This window comes from Poromitra crassiceps (genome assembly GCF_964638095.1).
Source record: "Poromitra crassiceps genome assembly, chromosome: 2".
NCBI classification, from domain to species: domain Eukaryota; kingdom Metazoa; phylum Chordata; class Actinopteri; order Beryciformes; family Melamphaidae; genus Poromitra; species Poromitra crassiceps.
Window position 1 is genome coordinate 21746261 of NC_139624.1, and position 12975 is coordinate 21759235.

General features: G+C 45.0%; 1 protein-coding gene across 1 annotated transcript in view; it reads left to right on the forward strand.

The window, feature by feature from the left end:
• The window catches only part of slc38a4 (solute carrier family 38 member 4), a gene marked incomplete at its 3' end in the record, with an annotated part of 67232 nt that overhangs the window by 31385 nt on the left and 22872 nt on the right, over nucleotides 1-12975 (forward strand). Inside the window, exons 9-13 of the mRNA XM_083651591.1 lie at nucleotides 1-55; nucleotides 5504-5752; nucleotides 9073-9152; nucleotides 11213-11313; nucleotides 12152-12276. The exon at nucleotides 1-55 is cut by the window's left edge and continues 4 nt beyond it. Coding sequence (XP_083507717.1) covers nucleotides 1-55; nucleotides 5504-5752; nucleotides 9073-9152; nucleotides 11213-11313; nucleotides 12152-12276 — 610 coding nt within the window. The remainder of the gene's footprint in view (nucleotides 56-5503; nucleotides 5753-9072; nucleotides 9153-11212; nucleotides 11314-12151; nucleotides 12277-12975) is intronic.

A 12975-nucleotide genomic window follows, 5' to 3' on the forward strand; every position in this document is an offset into this window, starting at 1 on the left:
CCTGGGCTACACCAGCGGCTTCTCGCTCTCCTGCATGGTCTTCTTCCTCGGCGTGGTGAGTCTGCTTCTCTCTCTCCTCGGCGTGGTGAGTCTGCTTCTCTCTCTCCTCGGCGTGGTGAGTCTGCTTCTCTCTCTCCTCGGCGTGGTGAGTCTGCTTCTCCCTCTCCTCGGCGTGGTGAGTCTGCTTCTCCCTCTCCTCGGCGTGGTGAGTCTGCTTCTCTCTCTCCTCGGCGTGGTGAGTCTGCTTCTCTCTCTCCTCGGCGTGGTGAGTCTGCTTCTCTCTCTCCTCGGCGTGGTGAGTCTGCTTCTCTCTCTCCTCGGCGTGGTGAGTCTGCTTCTCTCTCTCCTCGGCGTGGTGAGTCTGCTTCTCTCTCTCCTCGGCGTGGTGAGTCTGCTTCTCTCTCTCCTCGGCGTGGTGAGTCTGCTTCTCCCTCTCCTCGGCGTGGTGAGTCTGCTTCTCTCTCTCCTCGGCGTGGTGAGTCTGCTTCTCTCTCTCCTCGGCGTGGTGAGTCTGCTTCTCTCTCTCCTCGGCGTGGTGAGTCTGCTTCTCTCTCTCCTCGGCGTGGTGAGTCTGCTTCTCTCTCTCCTCGGCGTGGTGAGTCTGCTTCTCTCTCTCCTCGGCGTGGTGAGTCTGCTTCTCTCTCTCCTCGGCGTGGTGAGTCTGCTTCTCTCTCTCCTCGGCGTGGTGAATCTGCTTCTCTCTCTTTTTTCACGCATCACGTGCGTGCGTATGTGCGCGTGCGTGCGTGCGTGTGTGTGTGTGTGTGCGTGTGTGTGTGTGTGTGCGTGTGTGTACAGTGAGAAAGGGAGTGCGATCAGACCGAGGCAGAGAGAGAAAGACAGATGAGAGCGGGATCATTTTGCATGAATTAAGGGTTGTATTCATGTAAATGAATGAAAATATAAGGGCTTTTTTAAGGGATTACTGGTTCGTAGACAGACTAAGCCAGTCTATAGAAAATAACGTATTATGTGTCAGTTGGAAAATAAATAAATAAAAACTCGTTGGAGATGCAGAACAATCGTAATATTCATATTTATTTATTTAACAGCTGGTTTCAGCCGAAGCATGGTGTAAAACAAGTTCCAACCACACTGCTAACTGAAGCTGCGCCAACTTGTCAGTGATGGCTCTTGTTCTGTGGTGTTATTGCTATTCAGGTCTGGGCACATTTCAGATGGGCTAATGAGGTGCCAGGCTGGCATGTGAAGTGGCACAAGGTTCTGTCATGAATGCGTTTCAAAGCGTCCGGCCTGCTGTTCAAACAGGATCCTGGATCCGTCTGACACACTGCTTCTCTTTACTCTCCCTTCTGAAAGACACAAGCTGATGCAATACGACAGAATTTGAATAGTTCCAATTCCGCTGTTCCAATTCCGTAGTATTGCAGTTCTTCTTTAGAACAGAGAATGCTGTTAGCTGTGTTCTGTGATGTATTGATTTAAAATGGACTGAAGTACACAACTGCAATGAAAACATACATAGTGAAATTACTGACGCATGCAGTCCTGATATTTTAAGGCAGGGGTGTGCAAACGGTGGTCCGCTGCCCCCTGATGGTCCATGAAGGCATTGCAGGTGGTCCCTGACCATGCATTCAGTAATGTACCGTAAATTCCGGACTATAAGGCGCACCGGTCTATAAGCCGCAGCACCAAAATTGACTATTTTTTTCTTATATAAGCCGCACCGGTCTATAAGCCGCGGGTGTTTTGATGTTTAACTCATTCAGTGCCAGCCACTTTTGGAGAACGGATGCTCCCAGTGCCAGAGTTTTCAGAGCGTTTTCAGTGATTTCTCGAGGCCCACAGAATATTGTGTGATATTACTATGTAAACACCGAACACGCACAAGAACGAGCTGGCTCTATTGTATCATCAGCAAAAAAAAGTTTATTGATACCATTTTCCGTTCTTTAGTTATGAGCCGGAGAAGATAGGTTGTTTTCAGCGTTTTCAGGCTTTTCAAATTATTAGCTGAGATAATCCGCCTTTTGTGAAATGCAGCATTTCAAGCACATTCACTGAGTCTGAAGATAATATTTGCTGATGTAGTGACGTAGTTGTTGTGTGATGCCCTGCGTGCACCACCCCCCTCCCCCCCTCCCCCCGTAAACTCCTCCCCACACTGCACACAGCCTCACGCAACCATTATATTTTCGGAGTGCTGCATTTGTGTGCTGCTGTCGGCTCTCAGCGCCACAGCAGGGAAGAGCCAACCCGGATTGCTGAATGGTTTGGCGTCAGGGGCTGCTTTCCTGTCTGCTAATCGGGTGGAGAAACTATACAGACAGACAGACAGACAGACAGGGACAGAGGGGCTCAGTTGTGAGCGCGGATTGACTCCTGTTCGGAGCCAATGTCAGCTCCCGCGACAGAGCAAATGGCTCTGGGAGCATGCATCGGGTTGTCTTTGATCCACGGCTTTTAGGCTGTTTCTCGGACCTGTCTCTAATCTGGACTGCACCGAGCAAGCACTGTCGCCACCTAATGAGTCCGTAAAATAGGTTATACACCTCCAATAGCTACTATAGTTGTACAGGAGCTGCGGAAGGCTTTGATCGACGTCCCACCGTCAAAAAACGCATTGGACGTCGAAGGACGTCCGTGGCATTCTACGTCACTATTTAATTGGACGTCGAAGGACGTCCATGGCATTCAATGAGTTAATTACCATATGAAAGGGTTCGTGCACAGAGAGGAATGTCGGGAAAGAGATGGCTGTTTGGGGAAGCTCCCATTTATTAACATTTCAACAAAACAAGCATTACGGTAGGCTATAGGCTATAAGAAGCTCCCATTTATTAACATTTCAACAAAATAAATACCGTAGCTATAAAAAAATAAAACAATAATAATAATAATAAAACAATCCTCAAAAGGATAATGTGCTGTAAACAATAAAACAATCCTCAAAAGGATAAAGTGCTGTAAACAATAAAACAATTCTCAAAAGGTTAAGGTAAGGTGCAGTAAATAACTGGAAAACAATAATATAACAATCCTCAAAAGGATAAGGTGCTGCCAACAATGAAACCAGGTACCGTAATCCTTGTCTTCATCTTTTAGGTGAAGGTGCAGCAAACGGCTGTAAACAGAGTCAAAGTCAAGTCACTAATCCTCGTCTTCCTCTTCTTCCTCCGTACTGAAACCAGCAAAGTCCTCAACTTCAGTGTCGGAAACGAACAGGTTCAGGGTGGCTTCGTCAACCACTCTCCTCTCTCCTTCGTTGTCGCTCTCAAAACCAACGAACTCCTCTTCGTCACTGTCGGAATCGAACAGCCTCTGAAGGCCCTCAGCTGTGGCGGCGTCCTCCTCTTCATCACGCAGCAGTCCAGCCTTTCGGAACCCGTTGGTGATCGTGGATGTTTTAACACTCCTCCACGCTGTCAGGACCCACTGGCAAACTTGTGCGAAAGTTGCTTTTCGCATGCGCCCTGTTTTTGTGAATGATTTGTCCCTGCTCGTCATCCACGTCTCCCACTCAACGCGTAGTGCCACTTTGAATGCGCGATTGACACTGATGTCGAGTGGCTGTAGATGCTTGGTCGTGCCCCCAGGAATCACAGCTGGAATGCTGTTTGTGGTCTTGATGGCTGCTTTCACCGAATCTGTTATATGAGCCCTCATGCTGTCCAGAACGACCAAAGCTTTCTTTTGGTGAAAGAATCCTCCAGGGCGCTTGACGTAGCACTGAGCCAACCACTCCTTCATGACACTTTCCATCATCCACCCTTTCTTGTTGACTCTGACGCATATCCCACTGGGCATTTTCTCTTTCGGCATCGTAATCCGCTTGAAAATCACCATTGGCGGCAGCTTTGCTCCAGATGCTGTGCAGCCGAGAACACAAGTGAAATTCGTTCTCTCGTGCCCAGTGGTTCTCAATGTGATCGACGATTCACCTTTCTTGTTAACAGTGCGAGTGAGTGGCAGGTCGAACGTCAAAGGCACTTCATCCATGTTTATGATCTGCTCCGGTTCGATGGAATATTCCTTGATCTTCCTTTGTGTGTATTCGCCGAAGTTTGCGATTTTCTCCTGGTAGTCGGGAGGGAGTTGTTGGCACACAGTCGTCCGCGCCCTGACGGACAGTCCCTTTCGTCTCATGAATCGGAAGCACCAAGATGGCCCACCTCTGAAATGTTCAATTTTCATCTCGGTGGCGACTGTTTTGGCCTTCAGTCGGATCTGCACCGTGGAAACGCCTCGGCCGTCTGCTCTCTGGGTCAACACCCAGTCTTCAAGGGAATCTTCTAGTTCCGGCCATCTGCTTTTGTGGCCTCTGAAGGACTTTTTGGTCTTCTTACACTGAGACAGTTCCTCCTGCTGCTTCTTCCAACGTCTCACCATCGACTCATTGATGCTCAGGGTACGCGCTGCTGCTCTGTTTCCCTCTTTTAGTGCGAGTTCGACTGCTTTCAGCTTGAAAGCTGCGTCGTGTGAATTTCTGCGTACCTTCCCCATGGTAAGTGAGAGAGAGACTGCTCGTCTTGTTGTGATTCCGGGCGGCTGATGAACTTTGAACCGGTAGGAGTAACCGGTTGATTTCCGCCAATGATGTCAAGTCTTTAATACACAAAGGCAATTCAAGGTGCTTTACAAAAAAATAATCGAAAAAACAAGCAGCAAAGCAATGCACATAAAATGTGCTGATGAAGCTGTGTAACCTGTAAAATCCATCGATTTTGGAGGTCACCGAGTGGCCGTTTGCTTACCGTAATTACCATATGTAAGGGTTCATGCACAGAGGGGATTGTTGGCTGTTTGAGGAAGCTCCCATTTACCGTATTACCGTAACATTTCAACAAAACAACATAACACAACACCTTTGTTTATTTCGACAGTGCACACAGTGTCCGCGGTGTGGTGAAAAGAGGGCAACAGAGGAAATTAAAACAGAAGTGGATATATAGGTAGAAAAAGTGCTAAAAAAGAGAGATTTTATTTGTATTTGGAATTTTTTTTCTGAAAAAATCCATAGATAAGCCGCACCGTTATATAAGCCGCAGGGGCCAAAAAACGGGAAAAAAGCTGCGGCTTATAGTCCGGAATTTACGGTAGTTCCCATGTAATCTAAATGGTAAATGGTAAATGGCCTGCATTTATATAGCGCTTTTATCCAAAGCGCTTCACAATCAGTAGGTAGTCTACATTCACCCATTCATACACCGATGGCGGCAGGCTGCCACGCAGGGTGCCTACACACCATCGGGAGCAAGGAGGGTTAAGTGTCTTGCCCAAGGACACGACGACAGCAGCTGGGAGGGAGCGGGGATCGAGCCGCCAACCCTTGCGTCATTGGCCGACCCGCTCTACCTCCTGAGCTAAAGCCGCCCCCCCATTTACCATGTAATCTCAACCCCTCTCCTCACAACAGTGGTTGCTTCTTAGTCAGAATGGTGTTCTCCGGGTCACAGAAAAACTGCTTTAGGGCAAAAGCTCATGATATAACAACAATATGAACATAACATGACTCTGACTTCTTCTCGTCACTTCCCAGCTGATCTACAAGAAGACTCAGCTGCCGTGCCCTCTGCCGTTCTTCTACCAGCACTCCTCCAACCTGACCCTCAACGGCTCGGAGGCGTACGGCCTGGCTAACGGCTCGCACATGGGCTTCTCCCGGGCGGACCTGTCGCCGGCTGCCGTGCTGGGCCACGACGCCCACAGCCACCCCGCGGTCCACGTCGAGCCGCACCCCGACGCCCAGGAGATGTGCACGCCCAAGCTCTGGGTCTTCAACTCACAGGTACATTAGATTACGTCATGTACAGGCTGGTGGCAGCGCTTCAACCCCCCCCGAGGGGTTCGAAAGAGCTTCATTTGATCCCTGAAATGTCTTTACTTTTTCATTACATAAATGTTATTATCAACTTTTTTAGGGCTCTAACCCTAACCCTCTTCAATAAACACACTTCTTTTTTTTTACATCTTAACACGTTCACTGCCGTCGACGAGATATCTCGTCAAAAAAAATCCAACGGTTGACTGCCGTCGACGAGTTATCTCGTCAAAAAAAAAAAAAAAAATTTGATGGTGGGACGTGGATCAAACCCTTTTACATCTCCTATAAAAATATGGGAGCTATTGAATGTGTTTAACCTATTTTACCGACCCACTAAGTGGCGACAGTGCTCTCCAGACGAGAGAAAGCCAAGCAAAGACAGCAGCGTGAGGAAGCCATTCTCATGAAAATGGATTGGCGAAAACGCTTTCGCTTTCGCGCTGGGAGCTGGCGGTGGGGGATTGCAAATTTGCATAATAGATTATGGGTGCAACACACTTTGAAACACCAGCAGAAAGCCCAGAATCGCACGCAGCTTCATTCCAGCTGAGCTCACAACCGAAAACAAACGAGCCCCATCCAGACTCGCCCAAAGAGCGGCCGCCAGCAGCCAGGCAGCACAGACAGCAGAAACTCGCCTGTGACACACCCGCTGCAGAGCCACGGAGGGAGGAGGAGAACACACACGGAGGGAGGAGTTTGAAGGAGAGGGGGGTGGGGGTGGTGTTATGGAGGAAATTACTGTTCAGAACTATTGTTTAGATGTCTGATGTGTTACTGATGCCAAAAATAAATGGTTAAAGTGACTGTTCTATCGAATTTCACAAAAAGGCATTTATCTCAACTTTCCTTTTCAGACGCTGAAACCATGCTGTATTCAACTGCTAATGCCTACATAACTACTAACTCTACAAACTAACTCTTTTAGACAGAGAAAGCACACATTCTATTAGTTCTTTTGAGATATTTTGTGTTCACAAATTCCTAGCAGAAAATAATCCTCGGCTCTTGAAAGATGAGCCAGAATCCTCAAAAAAAAAACTTGGCAGAAGCTACCTACAGTAAAAAAAAAACTGTTGGCAGTGAATGTGTTAAAGTAATATTCTTGAAGAGTAGGACTTCTAGATGGACAATGTGCGCTTTTTTGAGTTGAGCTATAGTTGAGACAGAGCCATGATCTGTTTGGAGACCAATAATAAGGGAAACAAACACACACATTTACATAAAAAAACATCAGTCAACATCACATAATGTCTTTTCTTTAATCTGATGGAAGCAAGTTTCAATCATAATAATAATGATGATAAAAGAATTGTCTTTCTCGAACTCAAGGACAGTATAAAAATACAATAAAAAGTGGAATGACACTATGATGGTTTAGACACCTCAACAGATACAAATACTCTTTCATCCCCATATCAGTCAGTCTCCTAAACTCAGGTCATAGGTAATGTATTGTTGATTGTACTGTAAATTATTGATGTTTGCACTTTGGTTGTGTGTTTGCACATGTCGGCACTGGTGTGCTATGCACTATTGTTTTTTGTTGTTTTTGTTATGGCACTGTGTACCTATGTGGCAGCCTGTATGTCCAAGACAAATTTCCCTCGGCACAAATTAAAATAATCTTGAATCTTGAATCTTGAATAGTGGGACTTTCCATGCCCGCCCCATTCACTTCAATAAAACTTGCCCCAAAGTCTGGCCCCAATGCAACATTTGAACAGAACACCCAGGTTTAGTTGCCAGTAACATGTTTGAACAGAACACCCAGGTTTCGTTGCCAGTAACATGACAATAATAGTCTAAATTACTATGACTTTTGTCATTGTGTTTTATCTGCAGACTAAGCAGCCATATGCTGTTGGTTCTATAAAAGCCGTTATTAAATTTTTGTATTGAGTATTGTATTGGGATACACTTTACTAAAACACTCATATCATATTACAGTATATCAGTATATTTGTTTTGTGTTGTTCACAATAGTAATGTCAGTTAGATTTGGTTAGGTCAGAGCTATGCTCACTACATCTGCAGTGCATAAAACACAGCTTAAGAACTTGTTTAAATACAAAAATGTGAAATTATTATCGGTTATTGTATCAGTTATCGGCCAGGAGAAGCAGATATTTATTGGTTATCATATCGACTGGAAAAATATATATCGTGCATCCCTACTAATAGTCGTCCCTACAATATCGAGATATTTGGTGAAAATTATGATATTTGATTTTTCCTGCAGACATATGTTGCAGGGACTAGTAGAATAATCATACTGGTGTGATTGTATGCATCAGAGGGTTAAATCGAGCATTTATGAAGTGCATTAGAGGAGACACGATGTTGAAATCACGTCTAGTGCTGATGGGACGGCATGCAGAACCACAACAAGCATGGAAATCACATCTAACGAGCTAATGGAGTACAATGGGGAAAGGGATGTTGGAAGCCATGTTTGCAAAAGGTGGAGTTTGTAGGGTGTGTAGTTTGAGTGTGTTGGGGCATGTGTGTTTTTGGGCATGTGTGTGTTGGCGCGTGCATGGACAGAAATTTGGCCCTACTCCCCGTTCACTTCAGATGGGCGGGATCGTTTTAAATCATTGTTTATGCAGGAAGGGTTTTTGCTGAGTGCGCACGCATGTTTTTCAGCCACGCCCTGCTTCACATCCACCCCGTTACACCCGCTCACATAAACCATGTGAGCGTTCACCTCAGTCATAATGACAGAGGTGGAAAAGTGATACTTCCCCGCCCAGATTTCCGTTTCCTCCATCTATCTTTTTACTGCTAGTTTTGGCTTCTTGGATCACGTTCCTGTGTTTGTGTGTCCAGATGAAATGATATGAAAATGTCATATCGATTATAGTGACCAGAATGATCACAGTCATCAGTATTATCGCGCTATTGTTAAATGTGCTGAAAATGTTCAAAAACTACTGACACACTCAACTGAAATCATTTCACCAAGTTTTGTATTGAAAAACACAAATTAAAATAGCAGCACTATGCACTTTTTGTTTGCATAAACATTAAAATAATGACATAGCCAATGGGATTTGGCATAATTTGGACACGCGGCACTCATTTTTAATTAACTTTGAATAAGCAAGTGAACAGCACTCGATTATCATGGTGATCAAACTTACACGGTTTTAACGACAATGAAAATTTGAAACTAGCCATCAGGAATTTGATCGCGGTTTATCATTAAACAGGTAATCGTTTCATCCCTGTGGTGTGTCTCATCCTCTCCTGTCCTCCATCTTGTTTTGTCTTCCCTCCAGACGGCGTACACTGTTCCCATCCTGGCCTTCGCCTTCGTCTGCCATCCTGAGGTCCTGCCCATCTACAGTGAGCTGAAAGAGTGAGTGATCACAACCAGCAATAATGAGGTTTTGGTACGCAGGTGTGTGTTGACGTCTTGACTGATATGCTGACACATGACTGGCACGAGGATCACATGACGCCACGTACAGCGCAAAGACGACAGCGCAAGACAAACAAACTATACACAGTGAACTGTAAACATCACTCTGCATACAGTCTATACAGGCATTGCTCTATAGCTGTGTGTTCAGCAGGCAGGAATGAACAGTGGTCTGATGCAAAAAGGGCTGTTAAGAAACTATTCTTACTGTTCTATTTTTTTTTCAACCTGAGGCATGAGAAAATGCCGACCTCTCACAAACCATTTCATCGACTAAAACATTTATCAATCAATATGGTAAAAAAGGGCCTCAGGGCTGTACGTGCTATGAAAAAAATCTGTCTATGCGATGAATGCTGCTAACTGCTAGCTGCTAGCACCCGTGCAATCCAGTTTTTGTGTGAGTGGAAAGACAACCACAATCCAAGTCAGAAACACAACAGCATTATGCTGTGAGCCTGTTATCAAAATACTTAATACCAACACTTTACTAGCCTGTACTCCACTACTGTACTGTGTACTGTACAGTCAACCTAGTCAAGTCAAGTTTATTTGTATAGCACATTTCATACACAAGGGCAATTCAAAGTGCTTCACATAAAATGGTTGACACAAGAAAATAAAAGAATAAAAGAAGAGAATAAAATAGGCATTTAAAAACATCACAACAGAACTTTAAAGTCCCTGGAAACCAGAAATATTTCTTTATTATTTAGCATTTTGAGTTCATCACATCACAGGACCCTATGTTAATAAGCTACCAGCCAAATTTGAACGATGATGAACGTTGCAAAGTATATAAATTTAGGTTTGACAGGTGTGGCAAAACGCATGAGATTTCATTATTTTTTAGAGTGTACTTTCTCCCGCGGAATGTGTGGGCGTGTCCGTCTGCAGCAGGGACATTTATCTCCTCCGAGAGAGAGAGCGCGAGAGAGAGGGGGGGGGGAGGGAAACGGAGAAAGAGATCAAGTTACACAGCACTTGCGAGTGTGTGTGTGTGTGTGTGTGTGTGTGTGTGTGTGTGTGTGTGTGTGTGTGTGTGTGTGTGTGTGTGTGTGTGTGAGAGAGCCACCAGCCTGTGTGTCTCTCGCTCTCTCTCACTAGTCGAGAGAGAGAGAGAGAGAGAGAGAGAGAGAGAGAGAGAGAGAGAGAGAGAGAGAGAGAGAGAGAAAGCACATGGCCTGGCTGAAACCCGACACCTTGCTAATCTCACAAGCATAGCGCTTGGCAGACGCACACAGAGGGAGACGGACAGCAAGGGAGCGCTGTCACTGGGGGCAAAGAACGGACTTGCCATAGGTGGGTGCGGATTGCGCGCGTGTACAAAGGTTATATAGAGCTTATGACGTCATAAGCTCCTGCGTTTTAGGACCTCACGCACTGCTGTCTTCAATGAGGAAGTACTTTGTAGAATCTTGTAGAAAAGTGGCGATTTTAAGGCTTTGGGTTGAAAGTAATGTATAATAATTTCGGAGGCACAAAATTACTAACATAAGACCCTAAATAACATAGTTAGAACGTTTTTGTGGATTTTGGTTTCCAGGGACTTTAAGAAAGAGCATAAAAAGTGCATTAAGCGACATGTGCAGCAGTTACCTACCTAGTTACCTAGTGATGTCATCAAGCAGCGCCCCAGTTGGCGAAAAGGTGAAACAGTGTGCTGTCCTTTTTTTAGGTGAAATGCAAATGAACTAGAGTCATAATATGATTCAATGTTTCATGTCATCTTTAATCTCAGAATTCTGACTTTATTGTCTTCTGGGATTAAAGTCAGATTTTTGACTGTGATCTCAGAATTCTGACTTTATACTGAGAATTCTGACTTTAAAGTCTTAATCTCGGAATTCTGACATTAAACTAAATTTAGTTTAATGTCGCAGCCCCCCCCCCCCCCCCCCCCCCCCCCACGCATCTCTCTTTTTTCACCATACATGAGTTTGCATCCCTGAATTAAAATAACTGTTGCTGTGTGTGTGTTGTGTGTGTGTGTCCAGTCGCAGCCGGAAGAAGATGCAGAGGGTCTCCAACCTGTCCATCTTGGCCATGCTCATCATGTACATGCTGTCAGCACTGTTTGGCTACCTCACCTTCTATGGTAAGAAGACCCAGACCATAGTTTACTAAATTAACCTACCTCACCTTCTATGGTAAGAAGACCCAGAGCATCGTTTACTAAATGAACCTACCTCACTTTCTATGGTAAGAAGACCCAGAGCATCGTTTACTAAATGAACATCAGGCTGTATTGAAGAAGACTTGAAACGAGTGACTGAGACCATAAACTCATTACATAGTCTGCTTCATCATCCATTTGACTATAAATGAGACCATAATTTACTAAATGAACATAATTCTGTTAAATGAACAACTGAGAACATCAACTCATTAGGAAAGTGTTTACTGAGGTCATAAATCAAGTGAGAAGTAGGGTCATTTTCCCACAACCTTCTATACAATCGTTTTTTTTGCAGCCAGTATAAACGGGTTATATCAAACAAAATTCATGAACAGTGAAATTAGCTATAGAGATTTTTTTGTTTGTTTGTTTTTACCAGCCTGTAAACACGTTTATTTCTGCTGTGAATTTGGGCATTTTAACATGGCGTTCTATGAGGATGGACTTGCTTTTGCCTCCAGCCTCAAGTGGCCATTCGAGGAACTCCAGTTTTTAGCACTTCCATGTTGGCGACAGGACACAAACACATGATCAGCTACTGATCTATCCCTGATTAGAGTGCAAACTGCATCAGCTGAGAACCTAAGCTTTGCTCACACTGTTTGATTGACAAGCAATCTCTCTCTCTCTCTCTCTCTGTGTGTGTCTCTCTCTCTCTCTCTCTCTCTCTCTCTCTCTGTGTGTGTCTCTCTCTCTCTCTCTGTGTCTCTCTCTCTCTCTCTCTCTCTCCCTCTGTGTCTCTCTCTCTCCCTCTCAGATTTCGTGGAGGCAGAGTTGCTCCACACCTTCACTAAGGTTTATAAGTTTGACACCATGCTGCTGATGGTGCGTCTGGCTGTTCTGACCGCCGTCACCCTGACCGTCCCCATCGTGCTCTTCCCTGTGAGTAGCCTTCAAAACCTGCCTGGGGCTTATGGGAAATGTAGTTTTAATTGTTAGAAACAAAAAGCTACGCAGAGGGAAAAACCCACCGCTAACTCACTTCCACCGTGTTAAAAAAAAACAGATATTGGAGATGTATCTTGCAGTTACCCCAAAATCAAAAATACATATTTTTCGTCTTGCCTGTGTGCTTTTTGTGTGCATTTATTGTTTTGTATTGAGTTGCCAAGTTTTGAGATATTGGCCGTAGAGATGTCTTGTTTTCTCTTGAATACGTTGGAACTGGATGGCACTCGGCTTGTGGTGCTCAAAGCACACACAAAAAATACATTTGATACATACATCAACAGCAATGAGGCCATTTACACCTGGCATTAACATGCGTTTTCTGCCATCAGATTGCAATCCGATTGTATTTTATCACTTCAGCCTGATTCCATTTACACCTGGCACTAACATGCGTTTTGGGTGAACAGATTGCAATCCGATTGCTCTCCAGCTCGAACGTCATAACGCGCGCGCCCCCTGAACGTGTGCATGCATGTTTGCATACATGCACAGGGAAATAGAGGTTATTGTTAAGCTCAAATGCACAGTGAACGTCCCCTTCACCTGGACAAAACGATGGCCGATCACGCAGCACTGCATCTATTTCTTTATAAAAAGGACACGTTGCTCTGCCCCTGCCACTTTTCTTGT